This window comes from Heptranchias perlo, unplaced genomic scaffold (assembly GCF_035084215.1).
Source record: "Heptranchias perlo isolate sHepPer1 unplaced genomic scaffold, sHepPer1.hap1 HAP1_SCAFFOLD_1527, whole genome shotgun sequence".
In the NCBI taxonomy this organism is placed as follows: Eukaryota; Metazoa; Chordata; class Chondrichthyes; order Hexanchiformes; family Hexanchidae; genus Heptranchias; species Heptranchias perlo.
The window spans coordinates 17,887-34,410 of NW_027138782.1; the positions used below are offsets into that span (position 1 = coordinate 17,887).

General features: G+C 46.7%; 1 protein-coding gene across 1 annotated transcript; it reads right to left on the minus strand.

Moving 5' to 3' along the window:
- Positions 1-8,573: 8,573 nt before the first annotated feature.
- LOC137309191 (placenta-specific protein 9-like) lies at positions 8,574-14,244 on the minus strand. The gene is made up of 4 exons (XM_067977456.1): positions 14,037-14,244; positions 11,161-11,240; positions 9,761-9,878; positions 8,574-8,707 (listed from the first exon to the last, which is right to left on the minus strand). The coding sequence occupies exons 1-4, from the start codon at positions 14,092-14,094 to the stop codon at positions 8,688-8,690; spliced, it is 276 nt and encodes a 91-aa protein (XP_067833557.1). The 5' UTR covers positions 14,095-14,244; the 3' UTR covers positions 8,574-8,687.
- Between the last annotated feature and the right edge of the window lie 2,280 nt (positions 14,245-16,524).

A 16,524-nucleotide genomic window follows, 5' to 3' on the forward strand; every position in this document is an offset into this window, starting at 1 on the left:
GCTACTGCAGCTAGGGACGGGCAAACGTAGCCTTGCCAGCATCACCCATATCTCGAGAACAAATTAAAAAGAAAACAATGATTTCTTCCTTCTGCTGTTTGAATGGAAGGTAATAATCTCCCTCTTATCTGGTGGAGGGACGTACCCTGTTACCACTGATCTCCCCCTTAGAAACTTGTCATTCTAGACGTGGAAATACTTTGCAGCTGTTCCCTATCTCTTACATTGGAATGTGATGAATTTGGCAAGGATGAGGCAACAGCTGGTTCCCGTGAAGTGCTGGGATCTGCACGCATAGTTTTATTTTCGATGTTGTGTCAGATTCCTTCTTATCCCGACCGCGTGAGCTAATTTGAAAGTAATATTTGAATCTCATTCCCTCACCCCTTTTCTTAACGTAGCAACTGGCGTTATATTTTTAAAATTTTTCAAAGTTTTGTGCTGTGAGTTTAACTGCAAAAGGAATTAGGCCCAGACTTTTCATGCCTGTATCATTTAAGACGCTTACAGCCAGCAGACAAAGGAGACTTTCATCTCACCAGGCTGGGCTGCATCCAAAGCCAGATCCCTTAAGCCGTCTTTATACTGGAGCTATTTAGGTTGGATTCTGGGAGACAGGCCTCCATTTGCTGGATCTCTATGTTTACACAACTAAATCCAGCTCCCTTAGTCTGGTGGAAGGATCGTAGACAAAAATAACTGGGTCTAGGATTCAACTTCTGGGACAGGGGAGCTGGATTTACTAAAGAAAATAATTTGCATTTCACCACCTCGGAGCCAATGAAGTACTTTTGAAGTGAAGTCACTGTTGTAATGTGGGAAATATGGCAGCCAATTTGCACACAGCAAGATCCCATAAACAGCAATGAGATAGTGACCAGATAATCTGTTTTAATGATGTTGGTTGAAGGATAAATATTGGCCAGGACACCAGGAAGAACTCTCCTGCTACTTCTTTGCATAATCCTGTGGGATCTTTCACATCCCCCTGAGAGAGCAGACAGGGCCTCAGTTTAGCATCTCACCTGAATGTGCTGCACTCCCTCAGTACCGCACCCCTCCTTAAAACCTACCTCTCCCCTCCTTAAAACCTACCTCTGATCAAGCTTTTGGTCACCTGTCCTAAATATCTCCATTTTCTGCCTCAGTGTCAATTTTTGTTTGATTACAATCCTGTGAAGTGGCTTGGGTCGTTTTACTATGTTAAAGGCACTAGATAAATGCAAGTTTTGTTGTTGAAGTGTCAGCTTAGATTAAATACTCAAGTCCCTAGAGTGGGTCTTTGAACCTGCAACCTTCTGACTCAGAAGGTGGGTGTGCTACTGCTGAGCCATGGCTAACACCTGTACTATGAATACTGGGAGCAAGCTTACAGCCTTCCAGAATCCAACCTGAACATGCTCCAGTATAAAAGAGGTGAGAAGACAGTGTGAAACACACCATGCCTCTTGAATCTCCCCTCCAGTTAACTTGTAATAGAGAACTCCCCTAATTACACGGGAAGGGCACTCGTTGACGTGATACAGTCCATGCGGTAACGGGACTCCAATTGACGTCAGTGTCGTTGCTGGACGTCGCATGTGGACAGGACGTATTTGACTATGATGCCATCCACAGTTGAATAGCCACCACAATTCAGTGTCTGGGCTCAGATATGAAGAATGGGTATTTGGGTGAGGTGAAGGGTTGCTGATGCATGAGGAGCTGTTCCCCAGCACGAGCCAGTGCCTTCAGGAGAGGAAGGGGGAGGAGAAGTGGGGTGAATTATTTAGGGCCTGACTCCAGGGTTAGGGGGCAGGGAGCAGCGGTTGGGAAATTGTGGGGCCACAGACCCTGATACTTAAATTAATGGAACATCTGGCGCAGTGAAGGTGCGATCTCCCGTCCAGCGACCCTTTGCGATACTGTCCCGCGCCCAATGCGGCCGGCGATGGAATAGCCCTCACGGTAAGCCGCTCCCGCAAGTGCTTTTGGTTACTTCCACCTTCCGACACCACGAAAGAGGCTGGTAATTCAGCAGTTTTTTTTTTATTAATCAGCAAATTGGAAGAAACATGCAGTACTAAACGCGATCAAAATGTGAAGAAGCAGACTAGAGTTATACTCACAATTTAAACATCTGTAGGAATCTTGGCACCAATAAAATGGTTATTTTTCCAGCCCACATCCCACCAGGCCTTTATCAGACATGCCGGACACCCAGTGGAGATTTTAGTTCCCCCTGTACTAGTTCCGAAACGTTCTCCTGTTTTTTCTCTTTACAAATGCACTGCCTGAAAGGGCGGTGGAAGCAGATTCAATAGTAACTTTCAAAAGGGAATTGGATAAATACTTGAAAAGAAAAAAATTGCAGGGCTACGGGGAAAGAGCAAGGGGGGGGGGGGGTGGTGGGACTAATTGGCTAGCTCTTTCAAAGAGCCAGCACTGGCATAATGGGCCGAATGGCCTCCTTCTACGCTGTATGATTCAATGAAATGCTGACGTTCCTTGCTGTACTTTCTGGTTATTTCCTATTTGCATCTTCTTTTCATTTTATCAATGCAGTGAGGTTGAGTCTCAGCCTGTGATTGGTGTACACGTTCAGGTGATACGTAAGTGTACAGGCGGATATGGGGGCTTCATAGAAATTCTTCCAAAACCTTTTGATTCACTAGGGTAGAAATCACTGTTGGTGATATTAGGGACCGGACGCTCACTGTATCTGTACGACATTCAGTGACGAGTTAAAGCCTCCCTTAAAATGACGGACCGACAAAACTCGTACGAATGTGTGAAGGAGCTGCCATTGCAAGCACTAATTTGTAGCCTACTTTCTTCGCATTCCAACTCTTCGAGCCACTTTGCACAACGAAGCCTCTGGATAAAGGTGACTCATTGTGTGAAGCACTTTGAGACATTGCTGAGCTGCAGAGAAGAAAATAGCAAATCAAGGACTGATGCTGAGATTTTCTTCAAAGGGGAATCGATTCACGGAACGGACTCCAGGATCGGGGCAGGATCGAAAACCCTGCAATCATTTTTTAAAAACAAATTGGATTCTGCAATGGGAGAGACTTTGGGTTTATCGGGGTGGATGAAGTAAGATGGGCAGAATGGCCTCCCTCGTCCCTAATTATCTGCGGGCCAGGCCAAGGTTGGGTAATTCAGCAGAGACTGAGAGTCGAGCCTGGCCCCTTCTGGTCTGTATCGTTTAATGCAACTTGTTCTACTGCTTTCGTGGTCATTGGGGGAATTACATTCATACATAGTTTAATAGCTCCCTTAACCCTAAGCTCAGGAATTCCCTCTCCAAAGCTCTCTGCTTCTCCTCCTCTCTCTCCTTTAAGACGCACCTTAAAACCTGTCTCTTTGACTAAGCTTTTGGTTACCTGTTCTAATATCTCCTTCTGTGGCTCTGTCTGATTACACTCCTGTGAAGCACCTTGGGACGTTTCAATATGTCAAAGGTGCTATATAAATGCAAGTTGTTGTTGTAATGCAGCGGAATAATTTTGAAAGACTCCCTTAAGATCCCTAAATGTTTTCTGAGTCAACTGGCAGTCAAGTGTAACAAAAAAACATACTCAAGTTATCTTGGCAAAAATATTTCGATGCTGATTAATCAGGTTTGTTAGGCCTGGGCATTTATATATTTTTTCAATTCCACGGGCTTGTTGAGTGTTCTACTTAAGTTCCCAGAGTTTTCAGTATCCTGGGTCTCATGGCAAAGGACTTCAGAGATTGAAATTGGCCATTTTAACTTCCTGTGCACTACTTTGTGAAGCAAGGCAAGTTTTTTTTTATTCGTTCACGGGATGTGGGCGTCGCTGGCAAGGCCGGCATTTATTGCCCATCCCTAATTGCCCTTGAGAAGGTGGTGGTGAGCCGCCTTCTTGAACCGCTGCAGTCCGTGTGGTGACGGTTCTCCCACAGTGCTGTTAGGAAGGGAGTTCCAGGATTTTGATCCAGCGACAATGAAGGAACGGCGATATATTTCCAAGTCGGGATGGTGTGTGACTTGGAGGGGAACGTGCAGGTGGTGTTGTTCCCATGCGCCTGCTGCCCTTGTCCTTCTAGGTGGTAGAGGTCGCGGGTTTGGGAGGTGCTGTCGAAGAAGCCTTGGCGAGTTGCTGCAGTGCATCCTGTGGATGGTGCACACTGCAGCCACAGTGCGCCGGTGGTGAAGGGAGTGAATGTTTAGGGTGGTGGATGGGGTGCCAATCAAGCGGGCTGCTTTATCTTGGATGGTGTCGAGCTTCTTGAGTGTTGTTGGAGCTGCACTCATCCAGGCAAGTGGAGAGTATTCCATCACACTCCTGACTTGTGCCTTGTAGATGGTGGAAAGGCTTTGGGGAGTCAGGAGGTGAGTCACTCGCCGCAGAATACCCAGCCTCTGACCTGCTCTCGTAGCCACAGTATTTATATGGCTGGTCCAGTTAAGTTTCTGGTCAATGGTGACCCCCAGGATGTTGATGGTGGGGGATTCGGCGATGGTAATGCCGTTGAATGTCAAGGGGAGGTGGTTAGACTCTCTCTTGTTGGAGATGGTCATTGCCTGGCACTTATCTGGCGCGAATGTTACTTGCCACTTATCAGCCCAAGCCTGGATGTTGTCCAGGTCTTGCTGCATGCGGGCACGGACTGCTTCATTATCTGAGGGGTTGCGAATGGAACTGAACACTGTGCAGTCATCAGCGAACATCCCCATTTCTGACCTTATGATGGAGGGAAGGTCATTGATGAAGCAGCTGAAGATGGTTGGGCCTAGGACACTGCCCTGAGGAACTCCTGCAGCAATGCCCTGGGGCTGAGATGCTTGGCCTCCAACAACCACTACCATCTTCCTTTGTGCTAGGTATGACTCCAGCCACTGGAGAGTTTTCCCCCTGATTCCCATTGACTTCAATTTTACTAGGGCTCCTTGGTGCCACACTCGGTCAAATGCTGCCTTGATGTCAAGGGCAGTCACTCTCACCTCACCTCTGGAATTCAGCTCTTTTGTCCATGTTTGGACCAAGGCTGTAATGAGGTCTGGAGCAGAGTGGTCCTGGCGGAACCCAAACTGAGCATCGGTGAGCAGGTTATTGGTGAGTAAATGCCGCTTGATAGCACTGTCGACGACACCTTCCATCACTTTGCTGATGATTGAGAGTAGACTGATGGGGCGGTAATTGGCCGGATTGGATTTGTCCTGCTTTTTGTGGACAGGACATACCTGGGCAATTTTCCACATTGTCGGGTGGATGCCAGTGTTGTAGCTGTACTGGAACAGCTTGGCTAGAGGCGCAGCTAGTTCTGGAGCACAAGTCTTCAGCACTACAGCTGGGATGTTGTCGGGGCCCATAGCCTTTGCTGTATCCAGTGCACTCAGCCGTTTCTTGATATCACGTGGAGTGAATCGAATTGGCCGAAGACTGGCTTCCGTGATGGTGGGGATATCGGGAGGAGGCTGAGATGGATTATCCACTCGGCACTTCTGGCTGAAGATGGTTGCAAACGCTTCAGCCTTGTCTTTTGCACTCACGTGCTGGACTCCGCCATCATTGAGAATGGGGATGTTTGCAGAGCCTCCTCCTCCCGTTAGTTGTTTAATTGTCCACCACCCTTCACGACTGGATGTGGCAGGACTGCAGAGCTTTGATCTGATCCGTTGGTTGTGGAATCGCTTAGCTCTGTCTATAGCATGTTGCTTCCGCTGTTTAGCATGCATGTAGTCCTGAGTTGTAGCTTCACCAGGTTGGCACCTCATTTTTAGGTACGCCTGGTGCTGCTCCTGGCATGCTCTTCTACACTCCTCATTGAACCAGGGTTGATCCCCTGGCTTGTTGGTAATGGTAGAGTGAGGAATATGCCGGGCCATGAGGTTACAGATTGTGCTGGAATACAATTCTGCTGCTGCTGATGGCCCACAGCGCCTCATGGATGCCCAGTTTTGAGCTGCTAGATCTGTTCTGAATCTATCCCATTTAGCACGGTGGTAGTGCCACACAACACGTTGGATGGTGTCCTCAGTGCGAAGACGGGATTTCATCTCCACGAGGACTGTGCGGTGGTCACTCCTACCAATACTGTCATGGACAGATGCATTTGCGACAGGTAGATTGGTGAGGACGAGGTTAAGTAAGTTTTTCCCTCGTGTTGGTTCGCTCACCACCTGCCGCAGGCCCAGTCTAGCAGCTATGTCCTTCAGGACTCGGCCAGCTCGGTCAGTAGTGGTGCTACCGAGCCACTCTTGGTGATGGACATTGAAGTCCCCCACCCAGAGTACATTCTGTGCCCTTGCTACCCTCAGTGCTTCCTCCAAGTGGTGTTCAACATGGAGGAGGACTGATTCATCACTGAGGGAGGACAGTAGGTGGTAATCAGCAGGAGGTTTCCTTGCCCATGTTTGACCTGATGCCATGAGATTTCATGGGGTCCAGAGTCAATGTTGAGGACTCCCAGGGCCACTCCCTCCTGACTGTATATCACTGTACCGCCACCTCTGGTGGGTCTGTCCTGCCGGTGGGACAGGACATACCCAGGGATGGTGATGGAAGAGTCTGGGACGTTGGCTGAAAGATATGATTCTGTGAGTATGGCTGTGTCAGGCTGTTGCTTGACTGGTCTGTGGGACAGCTCTCCCAATTTTGGCACAAGTCCCCAGATGTTAGTAAGGAGGACCTTGCAGGGTCGACTGGGCTTGGTGTTTTGCCGTTGTCGTGTCCGGTGCCTAGTGGTCCGATGCCGGGTGGTCCGTCCGGTTTTATTCTTATTATGACTTTTCGTAGCGAGATTTTACAACTGAGTGGCTTGCTAGGCCATTTCAGAGGGCAATTAAGAATCAACCACATTGCTGTGGGTCTGGACATTAGAGAGAAGGGAACCTCACAGGGGGAAAGGCCTTGGTCTCCTTACCTAAGAAAGGATATACATGCCATAGAGGGAGTGCAGCGAAGGTTCACCAGACTGATTCCTGGGATGGCAGGACTGTTGTATGAGGAGAGATTGGGTCGACTCGGCCTGTATTCACTTGAGTTTAGAAGAATGAGAGGGGATCTCATTGAAACGTATAAAATTCTGACAGGGCTAGATAGACTGGATGCAGGGAGGATGTTTCCTCTGGCTGGGGGGGGTCCAGAACGAGGGGTCACAGTCTCAGGATATGGGGTCGGACATTTAGGACTGAGATGAGGAGAAATTTCTTCACTCAGAGGGTGGTGAACCTGTGGAATTCTCTACCACAGAAGGCTGTGGAGGCCAAGTCACTAAATATATTTAAGAAGGAGCTGGATAGATTTCTAGACACAAAAGGCATCAAGGGGTATGGGGAGAGAGCGGGAATATGGTATTGAGATAGAGGATCAGCCATGATCATATTGAATGGCGGAGCAGGCTCTGCCTACTCCTGCTCCTATTTTCTATGTTTCTATACCAATACAGATGATTTTCTCCCCTTCTTTCCTGATGGCACTGGTTCTTGCTGGGACATGATTCCACGGATCCCAGCTGCCCTCTGCTCCCACATCCAAGTAATCGTTCTTCATGTGGTGAACCGAGGCACAGAGGGGGTGATTTTAACCTTTGGTGATAGTGTAAGTTAAGTGTAGAACGGACGGCCAATCCGATTTCGCTCGTTTTACACTATCGCCAAAAGTTAAACTTACCCCTCGCTTGTTTGTGGGCTATCAGTCCATGGAAGGCATCACAGCTGACCCTGACGTGGTCCTCGCCTAAGCACAACACAAGCGATCAGAAGCTTGTGTCCGGAGTCCGGGTTTCACTTACCCTCTCTAGCACCGGAACTGATGCCGCAACAAATATTGGTTAACCCTGGGCCAATCCTGGGCTTTTGTAGCTACAAAAGGTGACACATTTACCCACGAGGCCGTTGGGGGAGCCCGTTCAGTTGGGTTGCCAACTCTGATTGGACATATTCCTGGAGGTATCATCACATGACCTCTCACCCCCAACCATCCTGCGCAGTCAAACAGCCTTTTCTCCCCCCATCTTCAATATTTTTATGAACTAATAAACGAAAGTGTTCAAAGAAAATGAACAAAAAAAAACACATTCATAGGGGGCCAATGATTTTTTTTCTCCCGGGCAGCATCCTGGCAATTAATCTTTAATTCCTGGAGACTCCAGGATAATCCTGGAGAGTTGGCAACCCTACTGTTCAGTCATTCTTCTAGACACTGATTTTTTCTTTTGCCGCCATTATTCCTACATAAGATCCCAATTTTTTCCTCAGATGCAGAAAGTAAAATGAAGTCCTCTGAAATTGTCCACATGGAGAGGCCGAGTTACATCTAGGCCGAGTCCACTAGGGATGGGGTACCAGCAGCACAATCCAGCATGCAATTGGTGTAGTGCTGCTACAACTCATCTTATATTTGTCTTTAAGAAACTTCTAGGATACAAAAGTGGTTTTCAAAAGATGAGAGTAAATCATATTAGACAAGGAAAACTGCCATGCCTTAACTTAGGCCCAGGTTAGGGCTGCAAGTCTTGGAGGCCCCCTGTTACCCTGGTAACAGATGCCCCTGTTCGATGAACAAGCAGCAGTTGCTCTATATAACCCCACGTGAGAAACAGGACAGAACATCCATTAATATAGGAAATAACTGTTGCAATTGATGACAGACACATTTTTAAACTCTTTTCCTGGTACGTTTCTTGATGTAGGTGTCGTTCCGTGAACATCTTTCAGATGGGCACTGCGACGTTCAACACACACCTGTTGGACCTGAAGATAATGGAAGTTAGACGGAGTTCAATCAACGCAATGACTTGTTTTCCAATTTTCTCCCCTCCTATCTTCAAGGTGCTGACTCAGATTGGGGTACAACTGCCCACTAGTACCTCACCCAAATGTGAACACAGTGAGGTACATGAGGACCACACAGCCGAGCCTGATCCTGTCCTTAACCCACATCCACACACGTATGCACACTTGCGCGCACAAACATACGCACATGCACACCCCCGCACACACCCACATGCACACACATATACCTGCGCACACCCACATATACCTGTGCAAACCAACACGCACACATACATACTCATGTGCACACCCACATATACCTGCGTGCGCGCACACATACAAGCACACACTTTCCAGCAGGAGTTCTTTTAGTCCAGTAGTGGCCAGCTAACTGAGCACAAACTGGGGATGGAATTTGGACCCTTGTGGTACCAGACCAGGTAATGCCTTTCCCAACCAAACCCTCAGCAAACCTTTAAAATAAAGGGAAGACTTTTGATTCTTGTAAAGGTTTTCCCTCCCCCTCCAATTCTCCCCTCCCCCCGCCCCGCCAAGCTTCTCTTCCGAGTATTCTGACTCCTTGCTTGGCACCAAATTAGGGTTTGGTTTGCGCCCTGGACCATGCCCACTAGGGGCCGGTTGAGATTTACCAAATGTATAAATACAAATTGGGATCTCAACCGGCCTCCAGTGGGCATGGTCCCAGGATGCAAACCAGACCCAAATTTGGCATCAATTAAGGGACAAATGTATGACCGGTGAGTGAAATGGAAAAGTGTGACACTGGTATACTTGGGGGTGCTCTTCTGAAATTTGGGGCGGGGGGGCAAATTTGTCAGGGCAGAGTAGATTAAGCTTGACTCGCCATCGAACCAGTGCAGCACCTGACCTGTCAGTGCTTTCATGCTGACCCTTGGTGCCTGAAATGGGAATGTGGTCCATCTCCCAGCCCAACCACCCTCATCCCGATGAGCGCAAAATTAACTGATGACAAAAGGGGAAAAAAAAAGTCACTCCACAAACTGCACGCACCACTTTCAAAAATGTCCACGGTCGGAGCTCCTAGCTGAAGTGGAGAGTTTGAAGCCTCGATGAGACTGAGCAGGACTGACACTTCAGCCTCGAGGTAATTGACCGTTTGTTCTATATTCTGAGAGAGGAAAAAAAAAGCAAAAATCAATCACAACTCATCTAGCGCTGGCTAGTAAAACTTGCAGTTATATAGTGCCTTGCATGATCTCAGGATGTCCCAAAGCACTTTATAGCCAATGAAGTAATTTTGAAGTGTAGCCACCGTTGTAATGTAGGAAATGCGGCAGCCAATTTGTACACAGCAAGCTCCCACAAACAGCAATGTGACAATGACCAGGTAATCTGTTTTAGTGACGTTGATTGAGGGATAAATATTGGCCAGGACACCGGGAGAACTCCCCTGTTCTTCTTTGAATAGCACCATGGGATATTTTGCACCACCTGAGAGGGCAGATGAGGCCTTGGTTTAATATTTCATCCGAAAGATGGCACCACTGACAGTGCAGCACTCCCCCAGTACTGCACTTGAGTGTCAGCCTGGATTATGTGTTTAATTCTGCGAATGGGAAGTAGACATTATGTAATGTGGTAGACATTACAGATAGGCTGTAAACAACAAAGCAGAGAAATGTTCACCTCAAGAAGCTACAGTAGATTGATACTGATTTATGGGACAACTGGGCTTTAGTCAGTTAAAGGTGCAATGCATCAAAGGAGAACATTCTCTTTATTGTCACTTGTAAGTCTTCGACATAAATGAACAGTGTTTTTTAATGTCAGATGCATCTTCATTTCAAACTAAGAATATGGAGAGAAAGACTTGCATTTATATAGCAACTTTCACAACCTCAGGTCGTACTAAAATGCTTTACAGCCAATTTGTGCACAGCAAGGTCCCACAAACAGCTAGATAATCTGTTTTTAGTGATGTTGATTAAACCCAGGAAAAACTCCCCTGCTCTTCTTCAAATTAGTGCCATGGGATGTTTTATGTCCATCTGAGAGGGCAGATGGGGCCTCACCTTAATGTCTCATCTTGAAAGACTGCACCTCTGACAGTGCGGCACTCCTTCAGTACTGAACTAAAGTGTCAGCTGAGATTTTGTGCTCGAGTCTCTAGAGCGGGACTTGAACTCATAACCTCCTGACCCAGGGGCAGGAGCGCTACCATTGAATCACAGCTAACAGTCCCAACTGAAGTGTTAGCCTGTCTCCTCTTTAAGATGCTGAGCGACCTACTGTGCATTTCCAACATGTTATGCTTTTATTTCAGGATCTTTTTATTGGAGATTGAGACATGTCTTTTTGCTTTTCCGAAGGCGGAAATCAACCATTATAGATTATGTTATGCATTTTCTAATCCAGTGTTGCTACACCCAACAGGGAATGGTCTCTGTTACCTTTTCTACAACATCCAACCGCTTGTGGAGTGCCTTGTCATGTTCACACCAGTCTGTGCCATTCCTCTGAGGCTCCGCTCCTGGAATAACCAGTGTCATCAGTGAATCAATAAGTTCATCCTCTCTCTCTGACTCGCTCGTTCTGCCCCTTTCCAGCAGTGCAGGTAGTCAATGAATGTTTACTGGTAGCAGATGTAACTAAAAAATGGTTACCATATGTGAAAGTGAATTGTTTTAATTTCATTAGGGCCTTGCTCTGGTGTTGCATTCAGAGAGCTGCCACTGTATCATTGATCTGTATCTTAATAAACTGCCCCATCTCTTCACAGAGAAAAAAGAAAGACCTGCATTTATATAGCGCCTTTCATGACCTCAGGACGTCCCAAAGCACTAAGTGTAGGCACTGTTGTAATGTAGGAAACGCGGCAGCCAATTTGCACACAGCAAGATCCCACAAACAGCAACGTGATAATGACCAGATAATTGTTTTTTTTAAAGTGGTGTTGGTTGAGGGATAAATGTTGGCCAGGACACGGGGAGAACTCCCCTGCTCTTCTTCAAAATAGCAGCATGGGATCTTTTACGTCCACCTGAGGCCTTGGTTTAACATCCCATCCTAAAGACAGCACCCCCAACAATGCAGCACTCCCTCAGTACTACATTGGAGTATCAGCCTGAATTTTATGATTAAATGTCTAGAGTGGGACTTGAATCTACAACCTGCTAACTGAGAGGGAAGAGTGCTACCAAGTGAGCCACGACTGATACTCAACTGAGCAATACTGAATGCTTGGTGAAACCTTGTGTAAATGAAAATGTCTGCATGTTGTCCTTCACTCTCCAATCCCCATGTAACACATGCTGGGATATGATACTCATTCTCAGTGGGTAAATTCACTGTGTGATATTACTGAACCAGGGAAATCCCAGCTTGGATCCCTGCCAGGCAGAACAATGATGCCTAATTTGTCTTTTAAATCTAAATTCATAAGCTTTTAGAAAATATGTATATTAATATCAAGATTAAGATGGTCTGACATAGAACTACCCTTTTGAGTGATGACCTTTGTTCAAGCCAGTAATGAGGTCCCAGGTTCAGTGCTATACACTGGTCTTAACGCCAGAGGGCTCTCTTCACCACTGTAAACAAGGTCTCAGCTAGACCGGCCGTAAGAACTACAGCTGAGATAAGAGGAGGCTACGAGTTAATGCGGATCACACAGTTGTTTCTCTTCCAGCTCCAGTTTGTATTTTGAATAGTCAAAATACAAATGACAGAACTAGCAAGAGTCATAATCTTCTGCACGCATTCAGACTCTGTGTTATCATAAAAATTAAGTTATATAATAATGGCATTATAGTGTAACAAGAGCAGTGTAATCAGAACCACTTTGCACTGAGGAACATGTTACAAATGGGGGAACGTTATAATGATGGAATGTAATAAGGGCAAAATAATAGAAGCATGTTATAATAAGGAACTAGTTGCAATGATGGTTATAATGTAATCCAATATTAATGAGGGTGTTGTAATGGGCATGTAGTGTAACAAAAAACAAATTATAATGAGGGGGAAATGTAATTAAGGTGGTGCAACAGGGACCACATTGTAATTAATGTGGAATATAATAAGGGTCCAGGATTTGGAAACTGGGGTTGCCCTCGGTCAATCCTGGACCAACTGGGGGTCTAGGATCTGCTGTTTCTCGTCTGTCAGTTCTGAGACATGTTCAGAGTCTTGATTGCTGTCTCCTATTAATCTGTCCTGATGCACATTGAAGAACTGGGGCCATTGTCTCCCATGGTCATTCCTGGGGCGGATTGAGGAACTGGGGCCATTGTCTCCCATGGTCATTCCTGGGGCAGATTGAGGAACTGGGGCCATTGTCTCCCATGGTCATTCCTGGGGCGGATTGAGGAACTGGGGCCATTGTCTCCCATGGTCATTCCTGGGGCGGATTGAGGAACTGAGGCCATTGTCTCCCATGGTCATTCCTGGGGCGGATTGAGGAACTGGGGCCATTGTCTCCCATGGTCATTCCTGGGGCGGATTGAGGAACTGGGGCCATTGTCTCCCATGGTCATTCCTGGGGCGGATTGAGGAACTGAGGCCATTGTCTCCCATGGTCATTCCTGGGGCGGATTGAGGAACTGGGGCCATTGTCTCCCATGGTCATTCCTGGGGCGGATTGAGGAACTGGGGCCATTGTCTCCCATGGTCATTCCTGGGGCGGATTGAGGAACTGGGGCCATTGTCTCCCATGGTCATTCCTGGGGCGGATTGAGGAACTGGGGCCATTGTCTCCCATGGTCATTCCTGGGGCAGATTGAGGAACTGAGGCCATTGTCTCCCATGGTCATCCCTGGGGCACTGTTTAGTACCTAGGGTCAATGGGAGAGACATTGGACCCTCCAGACAGGGATTCGCTCTGGTGATTTATCTCCCACTCTACTTTACAAAAAAATCTATTTTCTTTCTGTTATTTTCTTTTTTTTCTTTAGATTTTCTTTATTGAACATAAATTCTTTCAACCAAACACATTTCTCTTTCAATGTTTTGAACTTCCTGCTGCTTGTCTCTCTCCTTATAATTCCCAGCACTTTGCATTTTCATCTCTTCCTCTCTTCGTTGTAAATTAATTATGTTTCTATTTTTAAAAATGTTTCTATTCCCCCCTTTCTCATTACACCCAAAGATTTAATCCAACAAAAAAAAAATCAAGTAATTTCAGCAAAAAGAGAAAAGACTGTGAAAAGCTTTGCAAAAGTAATGTTTACCTCAACACGCGGCTGGTTTAAGTAAATAAATCGCAAACTGCGAGAAACACTTAAAGACCCGCATCATCCGCAAAGTGACTACAGTGACCATCACCTACCGGCCAGGGTCAGTCCCAAGAGCAGCAGGATCCCAGCCAAGCCCCACACAACCTGCATATTGTGGGATAAACGTCGATTCCTGGGTCTTTCAATTTCCCCCTCTTCTTGTCTCCAGAATCCAAGCCCTACACGATGGACCTGGCAGGGAGAGAGAGGAAAAACAGTGCTGGACACCCTCCAGATTCCAGCTTCAAACTGCGCCCTTCCGTTTGAATTGCTGGCTGTGGCGGTGTTAGTCATTAACCACTCCTTCTCTAGGAGTGGTCTGTGGCTTATTCACTTCTCACTGTTTTTATTATGATTGTAACGTAGCTGGAAACTATTGCTAATAGCTCAAGTGAGACTCGAAATTTTATTTTTTGGCCACTAAAGTGTTTGGCTAAGGAATCCACGTGGGTAAAATTTCTTGGGGTGGGGGAGTCATTTTTTATTTTCATTGCTTGGGAGGGAAACCCACTCCAGCACATAAACTAGGCTGACCCTCCAGAGCAGTACTGAGGGAGTGCTGCACTGTCGGAGGTGCCGTCTTTCGGATGGGACGTTAAACCAAGGCCCCGTCTGCCCTCTCAGGTGGATGTAAAAATGATCCCATGGTGCTATTTCGAAGATGAGCAGGGGAGTTCTCCTCAGTGTCCTAGCCAATATTTATCACTCAGCCAACATCACTAAAAGCTGGTCATTTATCGCATTGCTGTTTGTGGGACCTTGCTGTGCACAAATTGGCTGCCGCGTTTCCTACATTACAACAGTGACTACACATCAAAAAGTACTTCATTGGCTGTCTTCTAAACTATCCCAGTGGAACGCTCGCCCCTTATAGAACCTGCCGGATTTTCATTAATTGAAGTTAAAATCAGATGGGTAATCGCTCCTCCAGTTTACCGCCCAAGCGCTAAGGGTTAAAATGACCCCCGTCTGTTTGCCTACTATGGAATGCCCACTCTCTCCCATAGGGGCATACCCCACTTACCTAGACTCAGAGATCTTAGTCACGGATTGGCAGCAGCAAGGTTTGGGGACCTTGGTGATGTGCAAGGATGCTGCTGGAGTTACAGAGCACGGGTGAGTTTCCCACCACTTGTTGCAGGGCTATCTGGAGCCAGTTGGGAACAATTCCATCCTCCACCCCGGCCCCACCGCCGCAATGACAGATCTACTCCCCTAAGCTAGTTAATGAGCCAGACAGTGCCCAGACCTGCCTGGCTGAGGCGTTGGGTTAGCATGTCTGCCAAGGAGGATCGACTTGGTCCTGTTCTTCCATTGTTAAGCATGGAACTAACTTGATCCCAAAGAGACCGCACTTACTTTCCCCCAAAGTATGTCATTAGACAACTGACAAGTACGGACTTGAGACCTCACCAGGACCTGTTCTGGAGTGGCAAGAGGAGCACCACAGCTCACCATAAATTGTGTGAATGTATTGTCAGCATCCTCTTCACCATAGCATGGATGCCCACTGTTAATTTTTTTAAATCTTTTTTTTTTCTTTTTTTCCTTCTTTGTGTTTTAGGCCCCCCTTTTATAAGAAGGGGGGGCGCTGGTTAGGGTATGTTCATGTGCAGAAAAACCAAAAACCCCAAAATAAGTGTCAAATAAAATTTTATTATATCGGTCCAGGATGCACTCCAGTCCCTGCGGTGCCCACCGGTCGCGGAAAGCCCACTGTTAATTGTATCCATGTGATTTATATCAATTAGTGTTAATTGTATTCAGATGGTGCGAATCAATTGGGAACTCTCGTATCCATTTATAAGAGAGCTGATCTAGGGTGTGGGTTGGGAGTAATGTGGAGCTCTGTGAATAAAGACTTGGAAGCAACTAAAGACTAGGCTCTAGTATTCGATCCTTCGCCACCTGGCTATCCAGTTTATAACACCCACCATACCCCATTGAACAGTGGTCCCTCAGTTGGAGGGGGCTAAGATTGCTTCTTTGCAATTGAAACCCTGGCAGGCTCTAAACCATGGATATTTTAGTGCATGTTCTCAAATCCAGCCTCCAAATAATGTTCTCATGAAGGGTCCACACCTGAAATGTTAACTTTTCTCTTCTCTCCACAGGTGCTGACTGACGTGCTGAGCGTTTTCAGCATTTTCTGGTTTTGCTTCAGATTTCCGGCATCTGCCATATTTGTTTTTTTTGTTTCCAGCCTTCTAGCTGTTGATAGCTCAAGGCTCAGAGTTTTCTCATCAACTATATGAAGGAGATCTGCCTAATGCAAGCTGGAAGTACAGAACAGACTTGAAATTAGAAAGACTTTCCCCTTCACTGAGTCGTGGATCTGCGGAGTGGACTTACCATTAGAGGAGGTATTAATACCTGTAAAACAGAGCTGGATAAATATCTGTTTGGGATTGTGACTGAAACTTCCAAGGCCAAGTGCAGATACCAATGACTGAATGCAATGGGGAAGTCAATGGCTATTGAGCTGCTGGGCAGTGGGACTGTTGCACTAATGAAGAAATCTAACCCTTAAGGGAGTCCCAT